Source organism: Halichoeres trimaculatus, unplaced genomic scaffold (assembly GCF_033239565.1).
Source record: "Halichoeres trimaculatus isolate MK-OKI-2021-1 unplaced genomic scaffold, fHalTri1.1 fHalTri1_scaffold_17, whole genome shotgun sequence".
Taxonomy (NCBI): Eukaryota; Metazoa; Chordata; class Actinopteri; order Labriformes; family Labridae; genus Halichoeres; species Halichoeres trimaculatus.
This window is the reverse complement of record NW_027437195.1, coordinates 5,650,585-5,673,172: the sequence shown is the minus strand read 5'-3', so window position 1 is coordinate 5,673,172 and position 22,588 is coordinate 5,650,585. Positions and strand designations below refer to the sequence as shown.

Below are 22,588 nucleotides of genomic sequence, written 5' to 3'. Positions count from 1 at the left end.
TCCTCCCTCTGGAAAACACTGTCCTCTACTCCCCTCTGTCCTCTCACCTCCTCTCCTAAACTTTACCCCCAACCTCTTTCGCTCCTCTTTTTAATCCTCCTCTTCGTCTCCTCCTCTTCGTCTCCTCCTCTTCGTCTCCTCCTCTTCGTCTCCTCTTCTGTCTTCAGTACGGCTCACGATGTGTGGAACAGCCTGGGGGAGGTCCTGCAGGCTCAGGGAAACGCCGCCGCTGCCACCGAGTGTTTCCTCACCGCGCTGGAGCTGGAGGCCAGCAGCCCCATCCTGCCCTTCACCATCATTCCCAGAGCGCTATGAAACACACACACACACACATGCACACACACACACACATACTCACAGACTTTAAAGTTATTGCCTCAGTACTGTAGCACATTGGCACAGATTTTGGACCTACACACGCACACACTCATACACACACATATTTACACACAGCATGCCTGCATGCCAATAACACAGTTCTACTGCCATAACTTCAGACACACAACCTGTATAAAATGTTAAACCACACACACATATGCTGCCCCTGTCCACACTCCCTTCCCACAATGCCTTGCTGTAACTGTATGTGTGAGAGTACGTGTTAAGTGTGCTTGTATCTGTGAGTGCACACCCCTGTCTGTGTACGTGTGCTGAAGTATCACCTGTGTGTACTTGTGTGTGGTTGTGTGTGATTTGTAGTATGCTGTGAGTGTGTTTGTTGTTTCTTCCTTTTCAAAGATGTAAATAACGTTAAATCTGAGTTCCCTCTCTCCCTTCACGAGCACCCAGAGATCCTCAGAGTTTACATTTTGTTTACACGTTTAAAAATCCACACACTGTCTCACTTTTCTTTCACACACAAACACACACATTGGGCCAATTGGATGAAAAATAAAATTTTGTGCCATAAAAAGTATAATTAATGATTCCTTTAATGAGCAAAATGTTAGTAATGATCTCAAACATTGTCACACACACACACACTGTATGTGTTCAATCTGCTGTACTGACCTTTGAGAGTTCACTGCAGCACTGATAGACATGATCAATCGATCACAGAGAAGTAATCAGTCAGTGAAGTCTAAATGCCAAAACAGCTGCTGCTTTTACACACACACAGCACATCAGATTTGAAGTTATATCCGTCCCACATGTTCAAGAAATTCTATAAAACCATGTTATTTATAACGTATGGGTTATCAAATTTTTATAGTTCTCTAGAATTCATGAAATTTACACTCTTTCTTTTTTATTTTTACTGGAAAGTGTAACATTTTTGCTTCTATTGGATATGACGGCTGACGGTAGACAGGAAATGTGGGAAATGGCCAAATATCAAACCAGTAACCTCCAAAACGACTTAGCGTTTGTTACATGGGGCACACACTTAGACTGATGGACTAACTGGTGCTTCTGAAATGTAAACTCTACACACATATGTCTACATTTATGCTCTTGTGATAGTTTTTTTACATAATGTGCAGCTTTTTTTAAGTAAAGAAAAGAGTTGATCCAAAATCACTCTGATCATCTAATCAAAACTGTCGCCTATCCCCTCAGACACAGCTGAGACAGCGTGAAAGAAAAGTACTATTCAAATATCACTTAATGTTTGGAACCAGTTAGAATCAGGAAACAATCAGTTTGGTATTATATGATAATCTGAACCACAGCTCTTATTCACTTTATTTTTTATTTTTTGCACCATGAAGACGACCAGGAGTTCCCAAACAATATGCCACAGACTCACCGTCCTCTGAGCACCAAAAGGCCATTACGTTAAAGCAGCACAAAAGAAAAGAGGTTATCAGGTGGTTACAAAAATCTACAGAGTACAGATAATGTTCATGTTTAGACTGTAGCAGTGAACAGGGATACTGATAAGCAGACAGAGGTAGGTTTGTGTGCATTTGAGTTTCAAACTGGACTGAGATACTTCAGCTTGTCTGCACAGTTTGTTTCTGTCATCGTCACCTAAGGGTTCATATGGCAGTAAAGAAAACAACACAATGGAGACATTTTCATCTGAGTAGTTGTATTTTTCATTTATGCACTCTTTTTTTCTAAATTTAATAGAATTATTATAGATTTTTTTAGAGGTATCTTCTGTCCGTTTTCCACAGCCCTCCCTGTGGGTTATGACCCCACTGTGGGTCACACTGTGGTAACACATCTGTTACAATATGATTTTATAATGATCAGTTTTATGAGCTTCATTGTGTGGTGTACCTTAGCAGTTATACTTGGTAGAAATCAATCACAGTATTTATATGTTTAATGAGTCAATAATCACCATAATATAAAAATCATTTGGATTTTCTTAACCTATAATGATTTTTTTTTTATCTTCATAGGAGCTGGTTTATTTTATATAGACCGCTGTCTGCGTCATCAACATGTTTCTACCAAAACACAGAACAGCAAACTAGTGTCAAAGACGATTTTTACTCTTAAAAACTTGACAAAAGGAGAATCATGATTGAGACATCAGTGATTCATGAAATTTATGAAAACACAATAAGCTTTGTTTGAAGGTACTGTTGGGAATAAAAACGTCCAAATATCTGTGAATTTTTAGTGCATCCAAAAGAACAAAGAGCATACTGTGACCGCAGTTTTTGGAAACTATGGGCTGAGATTTGTGCCTCTGGAACTGAATTCTAATTATTATACTGGATTTAAAAACATGATCTGAAATTGAATTTAATGTTTTTAAACTGAATTTATTTGCATGAAATTGTAGTGACTTGCTTGAAAATCCAACTGTCTTTATTATTTTAATTTAGAAATATAATATTCATTTAATTTCAAATTCAGGTCAGAGTGACATGACTATTATGCCATTTACATCTGTGAGGAAGAGTACTCGAGCACAGATTCACAGAAAATCCTCTTCATGTCTGTGAAAACTGAAGTTTCAGTCCTCAGCAAAAAGGAGTTCAATTTTCCGGTAGGTTATGCAAAAAAAGTTAATTTCAAAACATTTAATTCATTTTCTGATCATGTTTTTCAAATTGAATATAACAAATTAAAGTCAGTTTCCAGTGTCGTAAATTTCATCCCATAGAAACCCCCTCTTGTAGCTTAAGTTAGCATAAAAACATGAACTAAGTGATCAAATCTGCTTGGCATCACCCATACAGCTTGAGGAGTTCAGAGAATGAACAGAGTGAGCTTTTTGGGCATTCGTATGCAGGCTGAACATTTTTACCCATTTCCTGTCACCATACTGAGCTGTGTCTTCTAAAATGGTGCTCGTGTTGTTTTTATTTTACATGCTGGAGTTCAAGCATAAACAAACATGAAGACAAAATCAGGAGTGCCACTTCAAACTGCAGCTCCTACATTACCCTTAGATCCTATCCGACCAAAGTCTGATCATCTGTCGTGTGTAAACCCAGCCTCTGATGATGCTGTCTAAGCCACATTCATGTTCAATAAAACTAGATGAATAGATATTTTTCTCTTTGATTTTCATGATAAATACAAAGATTACTGTTGTATATTTGACTGTTCCAGGTGTATTATTGTTGTTATTTTAGAGAGTAAATTATAACTCTATTTTTTGGAGAATGATGTTACTGAGATGCTGTCTGAGGATGAAAGGATGGACTGATTCAGCTCAGTGAGTCCTTTGTGCTGTAAATGAATGACTGATGTTAGGATGATGATGACGATGATGAAGAGAATAAAAGTTCAAAGAAAAAGTGGGACTTCTAGTGAATTTTGTTGAATGTCATATTTTACATAAAGCTTCATTTTATGACTCACTGTATACTCATAAGAAGAAGAATATTGACCTTTCAGCTTAATATTTCAGTTTGTAGAGACCAGTGTGTGTTTGTGTGTGTCTGTGTGTGGTATTCCCTCCGGCTCTGACCTCGGGCAGCAGTGTGTGTTACTTTCTCAGGTGTGCGTCTGTCAGTGGATAGGTGTGTCCTCTTGTGTGTGTTTTTATCAGAGGATTACAGCGCTGACAGGCTTTGTCCTGGAGTGTCAGGAAGCCACAGCTCGCTCTCGTACTCTGTTACTGCTCTCTCAGGTATCACTAACACCTGGTGCCTCTGAAAGGTCACGGCCTCAGCTCTGACGTGGACAGTACGTGGTCAACTGATATTAGTCATTAAATATTCATTTCACATTCCATTATTATCAAACTGACAGTGAAATAAATGATATCCTGAGGACTGAGATTGTCCCTGTTGAATTTAAAGCTCCTTCTGAGCAACTTTTTAGCTGTGTGTGTGTTAGTGTGTTTTATTTCTAACATAAATCTCTTTCTTTGACAGATACACAAATCACTCATCCAGAGACTTTACTGTGGAGAAAACAGGTTGTTTCTGCAGCTTAAACGAGGACATTTAAATTAATCTGTCTTTCTACTGATGGTGTGGTTTGCTTTTTTAGGTATAAAAAAAGGCATCAAGTTCATCATCAGAGAAGCACACGTATCATCCGACACAGTTTTTTGAAAAGTTTATCTGGACCAAATGATCCAGATTTTAGTCCTTTTTTTCCTACTCAAGACAAAGATGATCTTGTAAATTTTTTTCCTGGCTTTTCAAAACTTTTTAGATTGGATCATTGTGATCCAGACACCCCAAGATCAGGATTACAGGCTCACATGCCTCACTTTTTTCAAGTAAACTCTACTTATCAGGGCTTACAGTGCAGTTCTTGATAAATAATTAAGTTTCAAATATGTTCAAGTAAAAATTACTAGTGGGTCCGTTAGTGACATCACTCATTAGATTTAAATTATGTAATTGATTTGAATAGTTCTAACACTAAGTACAAGAACTGAGAAAAGCTTTTACATTGTAAATGCTGTAAAAAACAAAACAAAACAAAAAAAGAAGTGGCCTATCAAATCATATTTAATCTTTTGAGGTTTATGTGGAGAACCTATTGTAAATATAATTATGAAATCAAAGTAATATATAGAGGGCCAATAAAATCATTTTAACAGTGTACTTTTAGGTAGGTCAGGCATTAAAACACCTTTTCAACACCCCATTCAATCATCCAACTGTGCTCCTAGTCTTCCACGAGTGCAGTTAAATCTAATTTTCCACCGCTTTAGGGTCACAGGGGCAGCAGTGCCATCAGCGAAGACCAATGGCTCCTGTCCCCAGCCACTTCTACCGGCTCCTCTGAGGGGATACCAAGGCGTTCCCAGGACAGTCAAGAGATATAATCTCTCCACTGTGTCCTGGGTCTGCCCCAGGGTCTCCTCCCAGTTGGACATGCCCGAAACACCTTCCCAGGGAGGCGTCCAGGAGGCATCCTCACCAGATGCCTGAAACCCCTCATCTGGATCCTCTCGATGTGGAGGAGCAGCGGCTCTACTGCGAGCCTTTCCCGGATGTCCAAGCTACGAACCCTATCCCTAAGGCTGAGCCCAGACACCCTACAGAGAAAGCTCATTTCAGCCGCTTGTATCTGCAATCTTGTTGGTCACTACCCACAGCTCGTGGTCATAGGTGAGGATTGGAACGTAGATTGACTGGTAAATCAAGAGCGTTGCCTTCAAGCTCAACTCTCTCTTCACCAAAACAGACTGGTATAGCGTCCGCATCACTGCTGACGCCGCCCCAATCCGTCTGTCGATCTCTTGATCCATTTTCCCTTCACTTGTGAACAAGACCCCGAGATACTTGAACTCCTCCACTTGGGGCAAAGACTCTCTCCTGACCCGGAGTGGGCAGTCCACCATTTTCCGACTGAGAACCATGGCCTCAGACTTAGAGATGCTGATCTTTATCCCGGCTGCAAACCGCCCAGGTGCAGGCTGGAGGTTGGTGTTCAATGAGGCAGACTCCCTTTGCCACCTGACTGCACCTAGAAATCCTGTCCATAAAAGTCATGAACAGAATCGGTGACAAAGGGCAGCCCTGGCTGAGTCCAACCCTGAATGGGAACGAGTTTGACTTATTGTTGGTAATATAGACCAAGCTCTCACTATAGCAATACAGAGACTGAATAGCTCGTAACAACGGGCCATCAACTCCATATTCCCGGGGCAACCACCACAAGATACCTCGCAGGGCATAGTCAAAAGCCTTTTCCAAGTCCACAAAACACATGTGGACTGGTTGGACAAACTCCCATGCCCCCTCAAGCACCCAAGCAAGGGTACATAGCTGGCCCAGTGTTTCACAGCCAGGACAAAAACCACACCGCTCCTCTTGTATCCAAGGTCTGGCCAACCATCAAACTCTTCTCTCTGCTCCAGCACCCTGGAGTGGACCTTACCAGGAAGGATGAGGAGTGAGATCCCCCTGGTCAGGTGGAACACACCCTCTGGTCCCCCCTTTTTAAAAAGGGGAACCACTACCCCAGTCAAACTGAATTAGCCAATCTAAGGCTGACATCTAGATTCCATAAACCCATCTCACACTTGCTTGCACCTACAGGCTACAGGCATGATGCTCTTAGTCAGAACAGTGCAATAGTGGGGAGCAGGGAACAGGCTACAAGTCGGACCCCAGGCTACTCACCCTGGGGCCAACCACCCCAAAGCCAATCTCACTGGAAGAGGCCTTAACCAAGCGGCTGGATCTGAGCTCAAACAAAATACTGTTTCTGTGAGGCCACAGCCCCACCCACTGCTTCAACTTGTGCCAACCCATCCATCAGTTTTTGTTTACACAGCACCAAGTTACAAAAAAAAAAACTTATCTTGGAAAGCTTTCCAGGAATATGAACTGATCTAGAGCTGATTTATCACAGAGACCAAACATCATGAATGAATGCATGTTGGTAGAATTGAGGAGATTCTCGGAGTATTCCTCCCATCGCCCAACTTTACTCTCAGTTGAGGTCAGCAGCTCACCATCCCCACAGCACACAGTGTGGCCAAAGGGCCGCTTTCCCTTCCTAAGCCTCCAGACGGTTTGCCAGAGCCTCTCCGAACTTCTCCCATGCCAAAGTTTTTGCCTCAGTGACCACAACAGTCGCACAGCTTGGCCTGCTGGTACCTGTCAACTGCTTCCCACAAGCCAACCATGCCCTGTAAGACTCTTTCTTTGGCTTGATGGTACCCTTCACCTCTGGTGTCCACCCACAGGTTCAGGGATTACAGTGACAAGCACCAGCTGCCTTGTGCCAGCAACTCCTGACAGCCACCTTGGCTGGCACTGCTGAACATGGTCCATTCAGATTCCATGTCCCCAGCCACCCCGGGACACATTTGAAGCTCTGGCGGAGGTGTGAGTTGAAGATCATCCTGACAGGGTCTTCAGCCAGGCGTTTCCAGTAAACCCTCACTGTTTCTTTAGGTCTACCAGGTCTGTCTGGGCCACTTGCCCTGGGGCCAACTACCCCAAAGCTAATCTCACTGGGAGCAGCCTTAACCAAGCAGCTACATCTGAGCCCAAAACAAGATACTGTTTCTGTGAGGCTACAGCGCCAACCACTGCATCAACTTGCGTCAACCCATCCATCAGTTTTTGTTTACATAGCACCAATCACAAAAAAACCTTATCTTGAGAATTTCTCCAGAAATATGAACTGATCTAAAGCTGATCCATTACAGAGACCCAAGACAGCTTACATCTAACGTCTTACTTATTGTTGCCATCAAAGCTCCTGTGAGGAACTTTCAGTTTGTATTGAATTTGGAGCCTCCTGTGGACAAAGTGATACCTCTGCTCTCTATGCTGATTTAGTTTTTTTCCCGGCAAAAAAAAAAAAGGGTTTCCTCACATTTTTAAAGGAACATTTGCTTTACAAATCTTACAGAAAGGAATGTAAAAATCATTGGGTACCTACCTCCTGATACCTCTTGGTCTTGGTAGCAGATGGGGCTCAACATTGACACCTACTGACCCGCCAAATGCAGGTGAATTTCAACAGTGGTGGGTAACACTGACACTTTCACCAGCCACTTTGGCAGGTTGAATTATTTAATTGTAGTGTTTGAGCGCATGTGCAGAAAAGAAACTGAAACTTAACTATGGTTTCAGAGTGAGGTGCCATAGGATCAATATTTAAACCTTGAAATATACAAATGCTAACTCAAAGATGTATGTTATTAGTTCTCTCTGGAAATACTGTAACTATACCAAATATTTCTAAATAAAACTCAAATATTTTTTTTTCTCCATCATAGCGACTAGCGTGTTTGGGTCATGGCGCTGAGAGACTTGTAGTCCACAAACTATAGTATTTACTTTATTGTGGAAAAATTACTGTTGTCATTGAATATCTAAGTAGACAGTGGCTCTTATTTATTAAATGCAATAATAAACTCCTCCTTTTTTACTTTATCTTCATAGACTGCATATGTAACCTGTAGTGTTAAACATCAATGTAGTCTTGATTTGAGTGTAAACAGGGGTCAATTACATCTAAAAAAGTTTTGAATTCTGTTCAGGTAAACTTAAGCATGTCATAATCAGCTTTAATCATATTAAACATAATTATCCAACAACAAAACTTTGACTAGTGAAAACACTGAGTGGCTAGTAACTCTGAGAAACCACTGGCAACAGTGGCTAGTGAGCAAAATAGTTAAAGTTAAGCCCTGAAAGCTGGCATTAAAAACTAATCAACTTATTATTATTATTATTACCAGTGATCACAACTGCTAGTGATCATAGTGATATTTCTATACCCAGAGAGTGAAGTCATCTGAGCCATAAGTTTATTTTTTTATATCAGTGTGATGATTGGTTGTACATGTTTTCTATTCCCACATTTAGACTTTTCATCTTTTCTCTCCACACAGTGGTCAGAAAATTCAGCGCTTTTCTTCAAAACCATCATAGATGATAAGAAAACTAAAAATAGAATGAATATATCTGCTTCAGAGCTGAATGGGATGTTGAACCCTGACACACACACACGCACACTTGCTTCCCCCTCCATTCTTCTGGCTGTCAGGTGAAAAACTTAAATATTAATGTGGATGAGAGGAGCTGGAGCCAGAAGAGGGGTATTGTGTGTCTCTGTGTGGTTGTGTGATGGAAACACAGTGAGAGTAAATGTGTGGGAGATGATTTGAGAGAGCATCTTCTGTGTTAATAACGACACATTAATATGTAGTAGTGAGCAGAAAGATATAATAATACACACTTCAGACAGTTATGTAACACTAGCTGCTCATTGTGTAAATGTGTGTGACGTGTCACCACAGATCCATCATCTTTAAATCTCTGATTTCTATTCTCTCATTGATGCTTGGTCAGATTCTTCATCATTTTATTCACTGAGCAGCATCGTCTTCATATCAGAGCCCGCTCAGTGAGGTCTGTGCTGTGTTTGACTTCAGCTGTTAAAATAAAGGAGTATCAGCCTCTGAATCACAGGGAGGGGGGTGTTATTAGTTTAAAGAAGCACAGTGAATCTCCGTTTTTCATTTTGTCTCTCTTTTCATCCCTGGCTCTCTTCCTCTCCCTCTAGTCCTGGGTTTCTATTATTGTCTTTCATCCTCTTCATCTCTCCCCCCTTACTTGTCTCCTCTCTTGCTCTCTTCTCAAACTCCCACGGTTTTCTGCTCCCTCTCTCTTTCACCGCCACCCACCCCATGCCTGGCTCTGTTGCCTAGCAACACCTCCTCATCCGCAGACAGACGATCTGGAGAAAGTCCTTGTGGCATCCCCTCAATCCACTCCAACTGTACCAACAGGTAAGTGTGGATGAGGTGGTGTCAGCGCGGGTGACTGGCATGTTGGATGACTCCAGATTGTCAGGCTGCAGCTGCTCCGACTGTTTAACCATGAACTGGGTCATGTGACCACAAAATGAGAGTCTAGTTCATGTGACTCTATCATGAACCCAGCCCATCTGGTATAGTAAATATCCCTCTATTTTCTTAGAGAAGATTCACTTTTGGTGTAATTTTTAAGATGTCATCCAGTGATTTCTTTTAACCCCTTAGCTTAGTGTGCCTTCTTCACACCATCTTGGATTTTCGTGACCAAAGTGACCATGTTTGGATGACAGAATAGACATATTGTCTTCTTTCCTGTTTGACTGGTCTTTCAGATAGAAACTTGTTTAACCATGTCCTAAGGCACACCCTTCTTTAGCAGCTATTGTTACCTTTGATTGAACCAGACTTTACAAAAGAAGTAACAAAGAGGAGATGAGTCAAAGGATTAAGGTCAAACACTCATCAAGAGAATATTTACAGAGGGATTAAACTAACTCTAAAGTCATTTGTCCAACTTATTGTACGATCTGATTTATTTCTGCTACTTGTAGATCTGCAGGTCACCAGATGTAAGTTGTGTTTGAAGCTCTCTGTCACTGGCATACGTCCTGAAAGCAAAGGCTACGTAAACTTCTTCTACATAGTTTATAAATGACATGGTCCAATGATTAAAACTTTACCCCAAAATACTTTTGATAGGAAACACACTCAGTTGTTTTCAGGTTAAATGGGTTAAATTAAACTCAAGAATTATAGTGTATTAACTTTCACCAGCCACAATCAGAAACTCCCTGACCTGTCACACAAATCAGCTCTCAGAAAATTCAGAGGATTAATCTGCATGCAGGCACAAAATATCTGCTCCAGAAAAACTGGCCAACGGGTAAGGATTTCAACATGTTTTTTTGATTTTACATTTTTCACCTTCTTCACAAGATCTTTGCGAGATTTGCTGAAATGGTGTTGTCATCGAATCATTTTCCCGTAACTGGTTTACCACACAACCACAGACTCCAAAAAAAGAAGTCTTTTCAATTAGCTTAAAGGAAGGGTGCTACAGAAACTTCCCCCCTTTGAAAGATAAATACACCTGGTAGAAATGTTTCTCTCATTTGTCTGCTGTGGTGATATATGATTCCTTTTCTTAAGTTTTAGAGGTTAAAAATGAGGTTTTATGTCACATTCAACATAGATCTACAGCTGCCATTCTCACATATTTTTGGGGGGATTAGTGAGATATGTCAGGAGGGAGAACCAAGAAGAGATTAGGTTTTTGAAAGAAAAAAAAAGAAAGAAAGGGGGATTTATGGGATGGGGAGCCTTGATTGAACCTTACATGTAACCATGACCCATAATATAATCAAATAAAAAAGAAAAATGAAAACAATACTCAGAATGTAATTACTGACCCAAATTATTTTATTACATTTTTATTTCATTACATTTTGGGCTGAAGTATCAAGGAAGGCTCTACCAAGTCCCTAAGAGACATCAGCAGCAACAGAGGCTGAAATAAGGGTTTTCTAAAACTCCATTGCGAGAAAATTAGGGATTATTTTTAATATTTCAAACAGGTAAAACTACTATGAGGTCACCAGAGGGAGAGTATAAAGCTAAAAAAAAAAAAAAAAAAAAAAAAAAGTCACAGACGGTAGATTTAAAATGATTGCTACTCTTTACTACTGGAAGGAAAGTTCTGCCATAATGTATTCCTTCTAACTCCATGTAAGTTTAGCCAAAGAGGAGACTGCTATGATGGATACATTTCTTAAATACCTACCAAACTTGTTTCTACCCATACTGCCCTGTTCATCCTGATGTTAATGTATGATGGAAGCAGAATGGAAGGGCTTTTACTTTGGTAAATATCAGTGTTGATGGAGGTGAAACTTTTCTAGCCCTTTCCCCTCATGCTACCAATGCTTCTACATTTCCATACTTTTAAATCACTTTGCCTCTATGCAAATAATCCTATTGAGTCTAAGACTCTACATGCTTGTGACAGTCTGTCTGTAGATCTGCTCCTCTGATGGAAACCTGACCAACTGCACGATCCTCTGATTTTTTCTTGTTCAAGGAAAGCAGGACTGTGACCTATCCCCCAACCTAAAATGTCTCTATGTGGGCTTCAGTGCCTTCAGGTTCTTACACTTGTGCTCAGAAAGACACCATGTAATAAGTAGCACAGTTGAGTCATGATGAAGCAGCACTTCCCCCACACAGAGAAAAACTCGATCTGCTGGATTATAAGACGCAGACACAGAAAGACCCAGCACAAGATGTTAGTTCATGGTATTTTATTGGAAAAACAAAATGTAAAGACTAGCATGTACAACTTGGAATGCAGATCAACTGAACTGAACAGAACAGTTGGACTGGGCCGGGCCTCGCCGCACCCACACGCACACTTACACACGCAAACTCACACACAAACACAAGATAGAAATGCCGCAAAGCACCGACCCCGTCCCCACTAAACTGAAATCAACCCCCCTGAAGAATCCTGATACACAAACCATCTCTGAAGCAATATACTCTTACAACAAGCTCACTACCAACTCAAACTTCTTGTGTTTGAAACCAAACCAAGCAAAAAACGGATGCTCAAATACTGCTCCAGAGATTTATTGTTTATCATCATCTTTAGAGCCCCCCAACTCCTCAAACTTATCTTCAACACAGCCGACACCCAAGGGGCTCAAATCTACACCCCACCCAGGCTTCTCCCTCAAAAAGGTAAACACACAAAGGATAAAGCGAGTATCCTGACATGCCAGAAACACAGAATCTAAAATGAGTTCTTATTTATTCCATTTTAATATTTTTCTTAAAAATATCTCTGTCATCACTGACTTCATTTAGGTAAGCAAACTGCAAAGTTTCCGCTGGTTTACTCACTCCCATCCATCCGTCAACTAACCCCTCCCTCCTCACTGTGGGTCCAGGCCAACCTGAGGCCCAACAACAGCCTCCTGCCATTGGGCCCCCTGACATTAACCCATCTAAAGCTGCATGCATGAAGAACAGAAAGAAAGAAAACAGGAAGTCATAGAAGAAAGGCAATTTGCCAGCCCATAGAATCATCATGACGTCAGGCAGATGGAACCAGGAAGCAGAGGAGCAGAGGCCAAACCAGCCAGCTGCAGAGAGGCTGCTCAGCTAACATGTTGAGATCTGATTGGGCAGCTCAGCGCTGGGGGTGGGGCGGGGAATACAAGCCAGTACATGCAGATTCATTTAGGATTTTCTTTTTGTCTTTTTGAGTTTGTTTATATGGACATATTTTCAGTTTTTCAACATTCAGTTTAAGTTGTCTATACAGAACAGTATGAATAAATGTAGATTTTTGCAATAAGAGGTAAGTGAAACATTTGACTGATTCTTTGTAATTATTGTGAGCCCAGTTCATTTGGCGGTCATCATCTGAACAAATTCTGTGAAGGAAAACAGAACAAGAGAAGAACAGTCAGGAACAATCATTTTACCATCACAAAGTAAAAAAATATGATTAAAATCTTCAGATCTTCCCTCTGAGAAACAAAAGGATCCATAAAACTTAAACTACAAAAATGTTTTCTTCAGTTTTCTCTCCTACCTTCATAGTTGACCTGTCCATCTCCGTCAATGTCTGCTTCTCTTATCATCTCGTCTACTTCCTCATCTGTCAGCTTCTCTCCCAGGTTAGTCATCACATGACGCAGCTCTGCAGCGCTAATGTAACCGTTGCCATCCTGCCAACACACACAGCAGTTCAGTTTGTCACACGCTGTTTAGAACAGACAGTCTTCACCAAGTTTCTGTAGCCTCCTGTGCACAGCCTGTTAAAGGTGGGACTGATACAGCGTTATTCTGTCTCATTTCTCTTCATTAATAATGTATGATCATGGAAACAGTGAGGGGATGTTAGGCAGTTACTCACACAGCAAAGAAAACACCACAGCTGAGTTTTTGTGTGTGTAAAACCTTGTTTCCACCAAGTGGTTCAGTTGGGTTCCTCTCAGTCAGCCACTATATTTAAAATGCTGACTCAACCTGACTTTTGATCAACCTAGACACAAAAAAGGGAAGCCAAGATGGGCCATTAGCCTCCTGGCAGCTGCATCCTGCTCGCCTGTGCATCACTCTTTGTCATATCTCCAAAACAGAGTCTTCTTAAAATAATCCATACAGTGAGTGCAAGTCATTGGATAGAATTAAACCAATCCGTAAACTTGGAATTTTGCTGTAATGCTGGTCTGTAAAGACTGTTGTTGTGGTGATTCCTGGGCGGTCAGCGTTAGGTGGACATTGGAGGGACTAAATGTTGCTTACTGTTTTTTAACAACAGCCGTCACTTTTAGATCCTAATCCTCCCAAGAGAGGTCAAAATTAATCACCAAATGTCTCCTCTACATGTGAAACTAAGCGTTTGTTTAGAACAGATGAAACCTCATATCAGATTAACAATATTTGTGCTGTAACACATGCTGCTAAAAAAAAAACCCTTCATCACACACTCTAAGATTGTTGAGGGGCTAAAGCTTTGCATGGAAAACACCCAGAGAAGGCTTACCTTATCAAAGACCCTGAACGCCTCTCTGATCTCCTCCTCGCTGTCAGTGTCTTTCATCTTCCTTGCCATCATCGTCAGGAACTCTGGGAAATCAATGGTCCCATTGCCTATGGGGAGAGAGAATACAATTAGTCAACGCGCTCTGAAAACACCTGCTCCAGCTAAATCCCTCCACAGGCTCAGATGGGGTCAGCATACCATCTGCATCCACCTCGTTGATCATGTCCTGGAGCTCAGCCTCGGTCGGGTTCTGACCCAGTGACCTCATGACGGTGCCCAGCTCCTTGGTGGTGATAGTCCCATCTCCATCCTTATCGAACAGGGAGAATGCCTCCTTGAACTCTGGACGTATGAAAGAGGAGAAAGGAGGACAGAAAGAAACCCAAAGAGAGGGAAATGTTAGCAACTGCATGAAAGGGACGTTTTAGTGAAAAAACAGTGTTTTTGTTTTTCACTTTACCTGCAATCTGCTCCTCTGTTAGTTGGTCAGCCTAAAATCAGAAACACAAAGAGAGAAGAATTAACACACTTTATAATGCTACCTTAGCTTTCAGCCTGCTAAAGACTAGGACACAGTTGACTAAAGCTTAAACAATCCTCAGGCAACACATTGTCCTTAGGTCATCTCTAAACTATTCAAATTTCTTGGCAACAGCAAATCAGGGCCTGTCCTTCAACAAAACACCAATCGAACATGTAAAATGACCCATTTCCTCATTCAGTAAACAAACAGCAGAGCTAGCACCACCTGCTTTCCAACATATGACCAGTGTTTCCAGTATAAATACTACTAGTGGTTTCATTAACTAACTCATAATGAGGCTGACTGTGTTTAATCATTTAGTTGACTTAACATACACATCTTGCAGCATAATAAGCAAAGAAATGTTCAGTTTGAGCCTGACAACGGACCCCAGCCCAATTCTTATCAAAAAACTTCTTGATGTATGAACCATAAAGGCAAAAAACTTGAGTTGCACAAACCTATTTCTATAATACACTTTCATTCACATGTTGCTATACCAGAGTGAAACATTCATTCAGAATGTCATCCAATCGAAAACTAAAGAATGACGTGAAGATGACATGATTCAGACACTGCAGCAGTCAGTGTGAAGGAGGTTAACATATTCTGAGGGGAGGACTGAGTGTAACAATTGAAACTCCTTGTATGTATTCCAGTTACTTGGTTTTTGTCACATCTCTCTTTTTTACTTCTGCAACCGAGCACGTCCATGTACCACACCTCAAACATCGTCTTTGCTCTAAAAATGCCACAGACTGACAACAACCCTGTGGTTGAAGATCAAGCTACTGGCTGTGTTTGCATACGAGTACAACCTTAATGTCCTCAAAGTGGATATCTGTGAGGTCTGCCACCAGCTTCATTGCTTTGGGCTCTGGCTTTTTAGCCTGGCCACCTCTGCCTCCAACTCCTCGTCCTCCTCCATCTAGCCTCAGCCCGCCACCTCCTCTGCGCTGCTTCAGATCCACCCCTCTTCCTCCTGAGCCTCCTCCAGGTACTCCTATTTTCAAACTGAGGCCATCCACCGCCCCGCGCACCATCACCAAGCCTTCAGCCAGACACTCAGCCCGCTTGCTGGTCTGGACACCTTGTTTTTTAACCTCTGCTAGCTCAGTCTTGGTGCTCTGAAGGCAGTTCCTCAGGTCCTGCATCTCTCTGACCAGGCTGTCCATTCGACTGGATGAGGAGTCCATCAGCACCTGCAGGAAGGCTCTGTAGTTTCTCTCCTGCTGCTGGAGGAGCTCAGTGTAGCAGTGCTGCTGCTCGTCCAGGAGGTCATAGACAGTGGACAGGCTCACCAGCTCCTCCTCAGCCGGGAACAGAGCTGCTTTCTTTGGGAGCATGATGAGGGGGTTGTAGCAGGATGGACACGAATGCTGCCTTATGACAGGAGGAACAGGTGGATGATAGAAGTGATAGCCGGACATCTATCAGTTGCTCTTGATGTGTGAGAGAATGAAGAGAGGATGATGTGATGATTTCCACATCTCACAGTTACATTCTTGCGTGCTGATGAGGAAGACCAGATTTTGAGTCTTAATTTGAAAAAGAGATCTTTTCTGTCCTCCTGGATTGGTAAATAGACCCAGGACAGAATGGCTGGGTAAAAGCCGTAGTTTTCTTTCAATGGCTCCAGGGTTAGTGGATTGCTGAGGAGATGACAGGAGTTTCCACAAGTCCTCTAGAGTAGCAGAAGGCAGCAAACTGGCACCAACCTCGCAGCTGATGTCTCTCTTTGGATGCAGCTCCTTGCGGTTGATGTCATCCGAGGTTTCTTGTCCAAGTGTTGGTTCGTCCCCTAATAGATTTGTCTACTGTTCTGTCTGACTGACTACCTCCTCAACTGCCAACCTCTTTCTGTCCTGGTGTCTAAAGCGGTGAGTGAGCATGACCAGAGGCTGTTCTGACCCCAGCTGAGCTCTTTGGAGAACCTGGCGTCCCGTTCTTCCATATCTGTGTGTGTGTGTGTGTCTTTAAGCCTGAGCATGGCCACGATGGCTTATTTGTCAGATGTACAGTAAAGATGGACACACTGATAAAGTGACCACCTCCTGCAGATGAAGAGCCGTCAACACTCTGACAGAAAAACAGAAAGTGTGTGTGTGCAGGGGCCAGGAGGCCATGCCAGGAGGTCACTCAAACACGTCAGGAAAATTAATTCAAGATGTGCCACAGTAACCGTGTCCAGACTTTAGGAGGTCATGGGGGGTAAGTGTGTTCATATGCATTCAGTGTCTCCATTCCTTTCATCTCACCGCTACAATTGCAGCTCCTAGGGTGGATCAGTTGGCCAGCCATCTGACCCCCTAGGACGCATCATGGGTCACACCAAAGGCCCCCTCTAAAAGGGGCCACAATCCACACCAATATGTATGAGAGAGGCACTATTTCCCCAGGATTTTCAGTCACTCTAGATAAAAAGGTTTTTTTTAATAAATTAGCAAAGCTGAAGACTATTCTTCTCAAAAAACCTGTTTAATACCCTCACCTTTAACATACACACTAGATGAGCAAGGGACCTTAACAACCACACTCTGGGTGGTTGTATTGTGTCCTCTCAACAGTGTAAACAATTATCTGATAATCAAATGTGACTTTAAACTGTTTTAACGTTAGAAAATGAGAGCAACCAAATTGGGTATTGGGCCTTCTTTAGGGTCCAATAGCTTCAAACTGTTTCATTCTTTATCTTGAATCAAACTCAGAAACTGAAGGATGATTTGTAAAACAGGGTATAAGCTCTAATAAAACTGACTTTAGACCTATTTGACTCAGTGAAAAATAAATCGTGAGAAATTGAAGTTTTACATCTACAAAACTGCAGAGCAGCATTTGGAGCAAAATGGACAAGGTTTTAAAGTTGTTGCTACTGATGACAGTCATTATGTGTTCCAGCCGTGGCTAACAAGCTGCTAACCCCTCTAATACTGGGACCAAATTCCTTTCAAGCTGCTGTAATGCCAGGCAAGTCAAACCATGCTGTTAGACAGAACAAGTGCAGCTTTAAAGTACTACTAGGGACTGTGATGGTTGGCTGCATAAAGTAAAACTCTTTGCTCGTCAGTAATTGCAACCAAAAAAACTGTCTCTACTATCAATGAAAGAATCACACAACATCCATGTATACAGCACAACTGACTACAAATATAACTGGTCTGGATCTTACTCTGGCCTTTATATACTAATCAAAGCTGGCACACTCCATTGTCTGTTCTTTCTAGAATATTCTCTTACTTCAAATAGGCCGCACACTCCAGTAAGGCTGAGTCACAAGACAAGGCTCACTGGTGTAAAAAAGTTAAAATCATATGGATCTGAAAAAAAGTGATGTTTTCATCCCACTGACTATATCCTAAATCCTTTTTTCACTGATAGTGACAAAAATGTATACACAGGTGAGCAGCCATGACACAAATTCACAATGTTTTAAAAAGGGCCAGGTATATAAAATCAGGTCAATGTCTGATCTCTATACAAATAATGAAAGATACAGTGATACACTTAAGACAACTTTTACTTGACCCTGATCTAACAGAATAAAACATGACTCAGACCAAACCACTCTGCAGACTTTCACTTACACCTTGCTACTTTTCTACTATCTCAGGTCAAATTACTGTAAGTGTTCAGTTTGCTGTCAAACTGCAGATCTAAACAGACAAAGTGTTTCAGTCATCAGTTGTTTGGAGTGAGGTGAGAAGAAAATCAAGCTGTCCAATGATAGTAGTTCAGTCAGTAACTCACAACTACTGGTTACTGTGGTCATTAAGTTGTCCAAACACGTGTGCACATCACAAATGTCTCAACATGTTCTCATCTGAAATAGTTCAAGTGCATGCTCTTTTACATGGGCTATTTTGACAAAATGCATTGTAATTCAACACATTGCACAAAGTAAGCAGCTTCATTTAATACTTTATAAGGGGTACACATAGGCCTGTCACGATAATCAATAAATCAATTAACCGAACAATAAATAAAAGGGTCCTCGGTAAGTTTGCCAGCCTCGATAAACTGACACATGCATGCATGTTTGTTTTCCTCCTCTCTTTCCACCAAAGAGGCTGAATGAGAAGATGGCTCACTACGTCTATCTTTCCTAACATCGGGGTGCATAGGTTCTATAGCGGATTTAGCAGATTTATAGCGGAGTGAGCATCTGTCAAAAATGCAATCTTTGGGGTGAAGACGGGGCTGCTCCCGCGTACACACGGAGAGAGCTGAAGTGAGCGTCCTGGGGGGTAAGGAGGAAACGCTAATATGAGTGATGGCACAAAATATACTATTCTATTACTATTCTAGTAATTCAAAATATACTGTTCTTAAGCCGCCTGCCACAGTCCCAGTGTGGGAATACTTTGTTTTTTATCAGAATGAACAAAGTGTGAGCTCATGAACACCAACGAGCTATGTCACATTTGTTTGAAAATAGTGGCGACAAAGAAGAAGAAGAAGAGGGAGGTGCAGCAGAGCCTTGTTCTTTGACAATCCGCTCTTACTGAGGCTTTTGGTCTGCAAAGTAAATAGAAATAAAAGCGCCAAATGGTGGGCGCTCAAAGACAGCTACATTGCCAAAGAAATGCAGCCCTTCAATACGGTTGAAAGCCAGAAATGTTAAAAATGTTTAACAGACAGTACAGATTGACTGGGAAACAGTACATGTTACAAACAATTCAGGAACTGTATAAACTCCCTTTTATTTAGGCTATAGTTTTTAGTGTTGTTGTTTTTTTTGGAGTTTCATTTTTTCTTTAGAAACAGGGTCTATGTTTTATTGTTTTTGATTAGTATTAATTATTTTCATTGACATGCATTTTTTTCTAAAAGAGAGTCCATTTCATTTTCAGTGTATTTTTTTCTCTTTCTTGTTAGTTAAATTTATTATATTTTTTGTTTAATGTATTTTATTTAAATAAATGACCTGACCTTTTAATTACAGTTAAATACTCTTAAGAAATTAAAGTTTCTTGCTTTTGATATGGTGTACTCACTTTATTATCCCACTTATCATAATTACATCAATGAAAAAATGAAAAAAAAAATCAAAATAATATTGACAATAATATCGTTTATCTGCAATAATATTTTGGAAAATTATCGTCTAGCAAAATCTGTTATTGTGACAGGCCTAGGTACACAAACAAGAAAAGAACAAACACTCTTTAACTGTCAGACATTTTGGTAGAAAACTGTGCTGGTCTAAATAAAAATCCAGTATGAAGTATAGAGTCAAGAGCTAGCAAACGTCATTTCAGATTCAAGCAAAATGAACAATAGATGTGATCCAATATTCAACAGCAACAAACAAACAATTAAATGACATGTAGCTCTAAGATATTGACACATTTATGTGGCTAATGAAGTCTACTTAAATGAGGGCCTTGTCTGCAAACTGAAAAGACAATGAGGTCTGTGTTAATTTAAGAAATATAGTGTGGAAGAACCCAATTTGACCAAAGCATTGTGTTTGTGTGTGTGTGTGCAGCTATCTTTCAATGCAGTAAACTACATACCATGTCTGCTACCACTCCCTAGGGACTGATTCAGGGACACACCAGATTCAGCATCAGAGCTCAGAAGAAGATTTATACTTTTTCCGAGTACGTTTCACCATGTAACATGTTTTAGCTGGGGTGCAGGGCCCATACCCTGCTGTTGGACCACAGTCTGTGACTTACTAGAACTGTAAATTGTTGCCGATGCAGATTTTACGATAATTTATGTTTCTCTTTGATAGTGGCTCTATAAACAGTTATACTCATTATATAACTTTATGATATCAATAAAACTGGTTACAGAACAAAGTCTCTGAGGTCATGGCCACATAAACGATCTGCCAGAGAAACTACCAACACATTGCCCAACGATCTTCTGATGTCCTATGTTGTGACTTGGACGTTAGATGGGTCACAAGTTGCAGGTCGCTTTCTAAACCAGCTCAAGTGATTTCACTTGATCCGAAATGAATGAATGGCGTTTTAGCCATCAGATACCGTTTTTTCGAGTATATCTTCCAACGATGAGCTATGGACTGAATATGCGCATGCGTAAAGCCACAAACCTGTGCGCTTCATAATGTTGCGAGCATCTTTAATAGAGACTATCATAGTGTCGAGATAGTTATCTCTTCAAGAGGGTAATTGTGTGATACAATTTAAATACAGCTCTACCATACTCTGACACTGCATGTGGAATGAGCGACGATGTCGTGAAAAGTGTCTCTGTTTTGCGGGTAGCATTATTTCCTGGGTCTAATTCTGTTAAGGTTTATTTCTCCTAAATGTTGAATATTAATTTTAAATATGTTTCAAAAAAATATAGTTTATTCTGCTAGGGAATGACGGTTGTTCGGTATCATAAAACATTATTACAAAGTAATGGAAGATTTTGTATTCACGTAGCGTGGACCGTTAAAGCCCACAATAACGTTTTTCTACAAAGCAGCACAACTTGACAGAACACCGGGAAATCCGTCGTTAAGAATCAGTGTGACAGTAGCTGTGATGCTAACTTTAGCAACAAGAGCAGCCAATATGTGGCCACCTGTAACAAGCAGCACACGTTATCGCGAAGTTCAACCACCCTTATCATGTCCATCTGCGGACACTGGCTTGAGGAACGACGACATGATAAGCTTCTCCTTGGAAGACAGGATTCTCCGTCACACTCCTTCCAGTGAGCTAGTAGGCTAATGTTAGCACAGCGGAGTTCATTCTAGTCGCGCGCTCAGCATAAGGCGGTTATTTAACAAAACGGCTCAACACCAAGCGACATAAAAACCACGAGACGTTTTTTTCATCCACTTCAACGCAATTTCAAATCCAACACACGCCACATTCAACAGTTAATTAAATACTCACCATGTCTGTTTTAGTTGGAGACGCTGGTCCGCTAGCTCTACGGGGAGAGAGGAAATGGACGGTTGCCACTGAACAAGGTTTGCAGGAGGCGGGCAGGCGGGACTTACCACTGCTGTATGGCTCACTGTATTCCTCCGCACTGTGAGGAACTGCGCTCAGTCGATCAATGGGGCATCCTCACTCTCTCACCGGTGCTTGCACGCGCGCGCGCGCGTGTGCACACACACACACACACACACACACACACACACACACACACACACACACACACACACACACACGCTGGTGTTTGTAAACCTCCGGACATGTTTGACTGGTGGCCCAACATGGGTAGCATGTAGCAAGTACACAAACTGTGTATGTATTCCTCTGTATGTGTATGTGTTTCTGTGTATGTGTTCCTTTTTTTGACTTGTATCTTGAGGACTGGCAGTTAAGTGTCACATTCTCGTATATGTAATAATACAACAGTGTTGCAGCATTTTCATTTCTGAAACTTAATTTGGAAGAGCTCACATTTTAAAGAACTGTACAATTCTGAAGGAGACTCCTGCTCACAGTTAATGCAAAAATCCCACAACGAATACACAAAATACGGCAATGTTTGGTTCTGATAACTCTTTTTGACCAACCGGGTTGACAGACTTTAATCACCTTCTTTATGAAACAGTGTGCTTTCTGTAATGCTACACAAAGGAAATGTACTTATTCAGATGCAAAAAGACCCCTTTCTTGGTGCTGTGGGCTACAAAAAGAAGGTATTTTCAGGTGTCCATCAACATGAAACCATCTGTAATGTGCAAACATAGTTACATGTAAGTTTCTGAAGTTGTCTTTGTGGCTGATGTACTGCAATTCCATGAGAAAAAAAGGAAACATATGTGAGCTCTTACAACAATAATTTAATATATACCTCTCCAGAACCTAGCCAGTATGCTGGTGATATTTTCTCTCACAAGTACCTACACTACAAAAATCGCATTAAAACCGAT

The 22,588-nt window shown here is 41.2% G+C and overlaps 2 protein-coding genes across 2 annotated transcripts in view; one reads left to right on the top strand and one right to left on the bottom strand.

Annotated features, from left to right (window-relative positions):
- ttc7b (tetratricopeptide repeat domain 7B) overlaps positions 1-3,107 on the top strand; it is a 39,997-nt gene extending 36,890 nt beyond the window's left edge. Inside the window, 1 exon segment of the mRNA XM_074691836.1 lies at positions 168-3,107. Coding sequence (XP_074547937.1) covers positions 168-315 — 148 coding nt within the window. The 3' untranslated portion in view covers positions 316-3,107.
- An 8,833-nt stretch (positions 3,108-11,940) lies between these two features.
- Positions 11,941-21,725, bottom strand: calm1a (calmodulin 1a). The gene is made up of 6 exons (XM_074691626.1): positions 21,597-21,725; positions 14,671-14,701; positions 14,409-14,552; positions 14,211-14,317; positions 13,254-13,389; positions 11,941-13,092 (listed from the first exon to the last, which is right to left on the bottom strand). The coding sequence occupies exons 1-6, from the start codon at positions 21,597-21,599 to the stop codon at positions 13,064-13,066; spliced, it is 450 nt and encodes a 149-aa protein (XP_074547727.1). The 5' UTR covers positions 21,600-21,725; the 3' UTR covers positions 11,941-13,063.
- Between the last annotated feature and the right edge of the window lie 863 nt (positions 21,726-22,588).

Coding starts and splice junctions, on each gene's coding strand:
- calm1a (XM_074691626.1), bottom strand. Junction 14,553..14,670: donor AACAGAGGAGCAGATTGCAG/GTAAAGTGAAAA, acceptor TCATACGTCCAG/AGTTCAAGGAGGCATTCTCC. Junction 14,318..14,408: donor CAACGAGGTGGATGCAGATG/GTATGCTGACCC, acceptor CTCTCCCCATAG/GCAATGGGACCATTGATTTC.